At 44.5% G+C, this 5,252-nt stretch overlaps 1 protein-coding gene across 1 annotated transcript in view; it reads left to right on the top strand.

Annotated features, from left to right (window-relative positions):
- The window catches only part of LOC101862305 (legumain), a 4,654-nt gene extending 2,816 nt beyond the window's left edge, over positions 1-1,838 (top strand). Inside the window, exon 2 of the mRNA XM_013088565.2 lies at positions 582-1,838. Within this exon, the coding sequence (XP_012944019.2) occupies positions 582-1,838 (1,257 nt within the window). The remainder of the gene's footprint in view (positions 1-581) is intronic.
- The last annotated feature ends 3,414 nt before the right edge of the window (positions 1,839-5,252 follow it).

Here is a 5,252-nt window from a genome sequence, read left to right as displayed (position 1 = left end):
TGTGTGTGTGTGTATACTCATCAAAGCTGCTGCAACCATTGAGGTTACAACTTATAACGTCTATGGTTACAGCAGATAACTTATTCCTTTGCCGCGCTCTGATAAAGCTGCCAATCTGTGCTCTCTAAAACGAATCAAAACAACAACAACAACAACAGCAACATCAACAACAACAGCAACTACAAAAGACAAAAACAAATTCGTTGCGAAGCGTGCATACTGTGGTCATCACCATTCGCCCCCAAAAAGGGCAAAAACACAATCCTCATTATAGTTATAGTACAGTCGAGTACACACACATTTTCACCTCGTGCCCTTTATTTGGCTCACAAATTGAGTCGAACGTTCGTTCTTTAGTGAACAGGACATACATCAAAGTGCATCGTGTATGATATCATAATGCATGTACATAATATACACTCCTTGGATATTATTATATCATAATACACGTACAATTCTATGGCTTTTACACCGCTGAAACGACCTCTGAATAAATGACTCTGTGAGCGTGTGTATCTCTCTACCCAACAAGTAACCATTTTCCCTGCGGCTATGTTTAATCCTGTTTGTGTTTTCCCCAGTCCAGCACATGCCACGCCTACCAAACCATGCGCAACAACAGCATCCCCCCTGAGAACATCGTCCACATGTCTTACGATGACGTAGCACATGACCCCGAGAATCCTATCCAAGGAAACCTCGTCACCCTTCCAACAGGGCCAAACCTTTACCCCGGATGTGAAATGGACTACCGGAAGGAAGAAGTGACACCGGAAGTCTTCCTCAAAGTTCTCACTGGCGACAAGGAGGGCGTGAAGAAACTGATTGGTCGAGACGGTAAAGTGATTGACAGCGGTCCTGACGATCGTCTGTTCGTCTATATGATTGATCATGGTGGTCCAGGGGTCTTCTTCTTCCCTGGTTTTGTTGAGCTGCACAACACTGACCTCAACAACGCCCTCAAACAGATGTACAGAGAGAAAAGGTACAAGGAGATGGTGCTTTACATGGAGGCCTGTCACTCAGGGAGCATGTTCGAGGGCCTACTCCCGAACAACATCAATATCTACATTACCACGTCCGCCAATCCCAATGAGAATGCACGTATGTGCTGTTGGGATGAGTTCCGCAAAGTCTACGTAGGAGGTGTCTATGATAACGCCTGGCTGTACAACTCAGACAAGGCAAATCTCCACAAGGAAACACTCTATCAACAATATGAAGTGGTAAAGGAAGCCTGTGAAAAGCCTAAAGATGGGAGTCACCCACAGCAGTACGGAGACTTGAGCATGAACAAGGAAGTTCTTGCTCAGTTTCAGGCAAAGACAGAGCAGTACACACCCGGGATGTGTCTGAACACACAGGAAACTGATGGACATATTCAGGGGCCAGAGTTCACCTTCGCCGGAATTGACCTCAATAACCCCGCCCTTGACATGGTTCAGATCGCCACCACGGCTCGTCGCCTCATCGAGTCACGTGATCTCAGTAGTCAAAAGCGGGAAGAGCTCAAGGCCAAATTACGTCACATGATGCTAGTCAAGGAAAAAGCCGAGTCGTTGACCAAAGACCTTGTCAAGGCAGCCATGTCCAGCCCTAGAGGTGTGACAGAGACCGACATACTGACCGGCAAAGAGCGAGTCGAAAACTCTGAGTGCTACAAGGCCGCCCTGAGCCTCTTCTCTGCCCGATGTCCAGGCATCAACATGGGGAGGTACCCATTTGCCAGGAGAAATCTCCAGGCCTTTATCAACCTCTGCAACCACCAGCCCCAAACTGACGTCATGAACGCCATTTTGAAGGTCACGGAGAAATACGGAATTTGCCGAGCTCTGTAGACCCACCGGACCAAGTCGTCCTCAGTTTCTGACCGCCACTCCTTCCGCTGATTTCTACTTTTTTATCCAGTGTCTGAAGTTATTGTTTACATTTTGTGTAATCTTTTACTTAATTACAAAAGGTTTAACAATAACACGTTGTCTTGGGTTGCATATTTTTGCCTTTTCCTGTGCCATACTCAAAAAGGGAAAGGGATGAGAGAACGGGTAATGTGGTAGTTTAAGTTTAACCTAAACGTTTATCTTCCCATTCAACATCAATTGAAGGTTATTCACGTGTTTTAAGTGATGACTCCTTCAAATGTAACATGGTTCGGCAAAATAATCCTTCTTATACAGTGGTACTCGGATTCAACGAGAACTCGGATTCAACGAGATGAGAAAGATTCCCCGTTTTTTTTTCTTCTTTAAAATCAATAAAAATAACCCGGATTCAACGAGCACTTAAATCAGCGAGCTGGGATTCAACAAGGTTGCTTCCAGGGTGAACAGCCTCCGCAGACGTGGCTTCGTTCATTTTCCTCTCAGAACGAACTTTATCCATTCCCGGAAACCATCATTGCACCTGATCATGAACCATTGGCATTATTCACTTAGCCGATTGTATGCGACCAATCGGCGGCCTTTTTTCATACCAACACATGCGTTGTTGGCACTCGCACGTGTCTACTCTGGCGTGTGTCGGAGCCTACACACGTGTGACTGTGTGCGTATGGGGGAAGGGGGGGGGCACTAGCGAACCGGGTGTTGAACGTCGCAGATACAAACACGTCAGTCTTTTTTTCCCCCTCGGCAACTGATCATTATTACAATGATAAACTAGTCTTGACGTAGATCTACGTAATGAATTGTGCACTGGTCTGTGGAATCAAAAGATGCCGTAAGCTAGGCTCTACACAGGAACACAACTTTTTGGTAAACAATCGAGATGACACAGGCGTGTGCATTTGAACGAATTGGTCTTTTTTTTTACACAGCTCATAATATGCAAGCATTACAGGCACTACTTGTGACTTCTCTTTATACATTACTTGCTCAGTGCCTGTTATTACATGTATCTACAAAAACCTCGTGTTTGCTATAAGAACACTCAGATTCAACGAGATTTTTGGTCAGGCCCGGCGACCTCGTTGAATCCGAGTTCCACTGTAGTTCATGAACCTCCCTTTGGAAATCCAGGGCCAACTGCAGCATAAACCAGAATTATACCAGCTGAGCGAGCGGCGCACCCAGAAATGGAAGGTATGGAGTTGTGGGTAAAATGGGATGGGGGGTGGAGAATGTTTTGAGAAAGAGAATTATACGAAACTAGTAAAAGTACCCGTTCTACGAACGGAATAATAATGAAGAAGTATAAGGAAAGTTAAGAAGAGGAAAAAGACAGAAAACAGGAAAGAAACAAAACATAAATATTTTACCTTGAATTTATCCATGTAGCACCCCCTCTTGACTACCTCTAGGGGTAAGACTTCTTCCCCCTCTTCGAAGGTGTGGCATTTTCTCCTAAAGTTCCAGCTCAATCACTTTTTTAAAAAAAGAGTTAGGCCTACATGCCAATTGTTGCTTCCTAGAATAACCTAATCTAGATTCACCCCCGGGGCAGTGCCACTGACTGTAGTGGCTTTATGCCATTCCCAAAGGGGGGGACATTTCTCGTTCAAGCAAAGTAGAATTGTTAATGGGCTGACTCATGTCACGCTCACAATTGTGCCTAATTGACAACATGGAACTGCTGCTTTTTCTCAGGGCCGTCGAGAGCCAGGTCGGGCCCTGGGGCAGCAATCATCTTCGGGCCCCTCCTCCCCCCGGTCTCACCCACCCTCACCTGCATTTTAATAACCCAACAAATACAATGTACATAGGCATATATAATCACTTTACTGTTAGCATATCTATTACATACCAACATACGCTCTCTCTCTCTCTCTCTCTCTCTCTCTCTCTCTCTCTCTCTCTCTCTCTCTCTCTCTCTCTCTCTCTCTCTCTCTCTCTCTCTCTCTCTCTCTCTCTCTCTCTCTCTCTCTCTCTCTCTCTCTCTCTTACACAAACATCTTCACTACTTGGAAATGCATTTTACGAAATAGATGTTTGTATAAAAGCTAATCCCCCCCCCCAAAGCACACACACCCCCCAGCCTCCTTTGTCTCGTCCCCCTCCATCAAGTGCTGGGTGTTGTCAACATAAATCTTTTATTTTTTTTGAGTTACCGGGTAGTTAAAATGAAGGTAAGATGAATAACCAATGATAGAAATTAAAATAAATTGTAATGTAGCCAGGCGCGGTTCGTCCATTGAGCACGGTCGTGCAGTGCCGCCCAAAATTTTAATGTTCTATTACGTAAAACACCTACAATAACAAAACAAAAGACGCCAGAAACAAACACTAGCCAAATACGTTTCTCACTGGCGCCGTAACAGTCATTTCTGTGTCTTTAGCGCCGTAAAACATATACTATGCCATGCCAAAGTTCATGCGCTGTATCTATGCATAGCAGGATATTCAACTGTGGAAACCTGACCTATAAATCGCTCTTTGGGATAACCCAAGCGATGACAACACTCGTAGCGAGTTTGGCGGTACATTAATATTAATAAGACGGCACATCTCAAATGTGCTCCTGCCGAATAGTGCCGAAACATAGCCCACAGTAGGCAATCTAAAAATAAACGCGATAGACTGTGCACTATTCTATGCCAAAATTATGTCAGCCCCGGAGCAATGCAGCGGAGTGCTCAAGTGAATTGTGATTGGTTCATTGTCTTGCCGCTATTTTACGTGACTCTATGACCGTGAACCTGAGGGAGGTGAACGTGACACACTTAAGGCATCGTCCTATGAGTTGTGCTTTTGAACGGTTTTGTAGTGGAGTGGTGAAAGGTATTACTTGAGTTTTCAGTTCTAAATCAGGATGAATGAAATTGACGTTTAGCTAACAAACAGATTTAGTTCTAGAAGTCAAAGTCACAAGTAAAAAGAATGAAAATAGAATCACAAGGTTCTCCCTCACCAAACCAAAGATCCTAAAATTATACCCCATCTCATTTACTATGCCCTTGACTATCTTCAACCTAAGATAGCTTAATTGTGCACGCCCACTTTTTAGACCCACGAGCCGCCCCTGAATGTAGCTTACCTTTTTTCTTACTACAACGGAGTCTATGGGATTTAGCTCTAGCAAAACTGTCAATTATTGGTTCGTAGTCTAATTTTCGCGCTAGACTGGCCTCTATGGCCAAAATTCCAAGACTTCATGTGAGTCTGTCTTGACACATTGTGGGCCGCAAAATGTTTTTCACCCGAGAAAGGGTACTGAAGGAATGTTCAGCTTGCGCAACTGTGACAGGCAAGGGGCAGAAGATTCTCAATATGATTACAACGTTTGGAAACAAAGCATCTAGTTTCAGGGAATTAAGT

The sequence above is a fragment of the Aplysia californica genome, unplaced genomic scaffold, assembly GCF_000002075.1.
Source record: "Aplysia californica isolate F4 #8 unplaced genomic scaffold, AplCal3.0 scaffold00763, whole genome shotgun sequence".
In the NCBI taxonomy this organism is placed as follows: domain Eukaryota; kingdom Metazoa; phylum Mollusca; class Gastropoda; order Aplysiida; family Aplysiidae; genus Aplysia; species Aplysia californica.
Note: the sequence above shows the minus strand (reverse complement) of the source record. Positions and strands in the feature narration are given on the sequence as shown.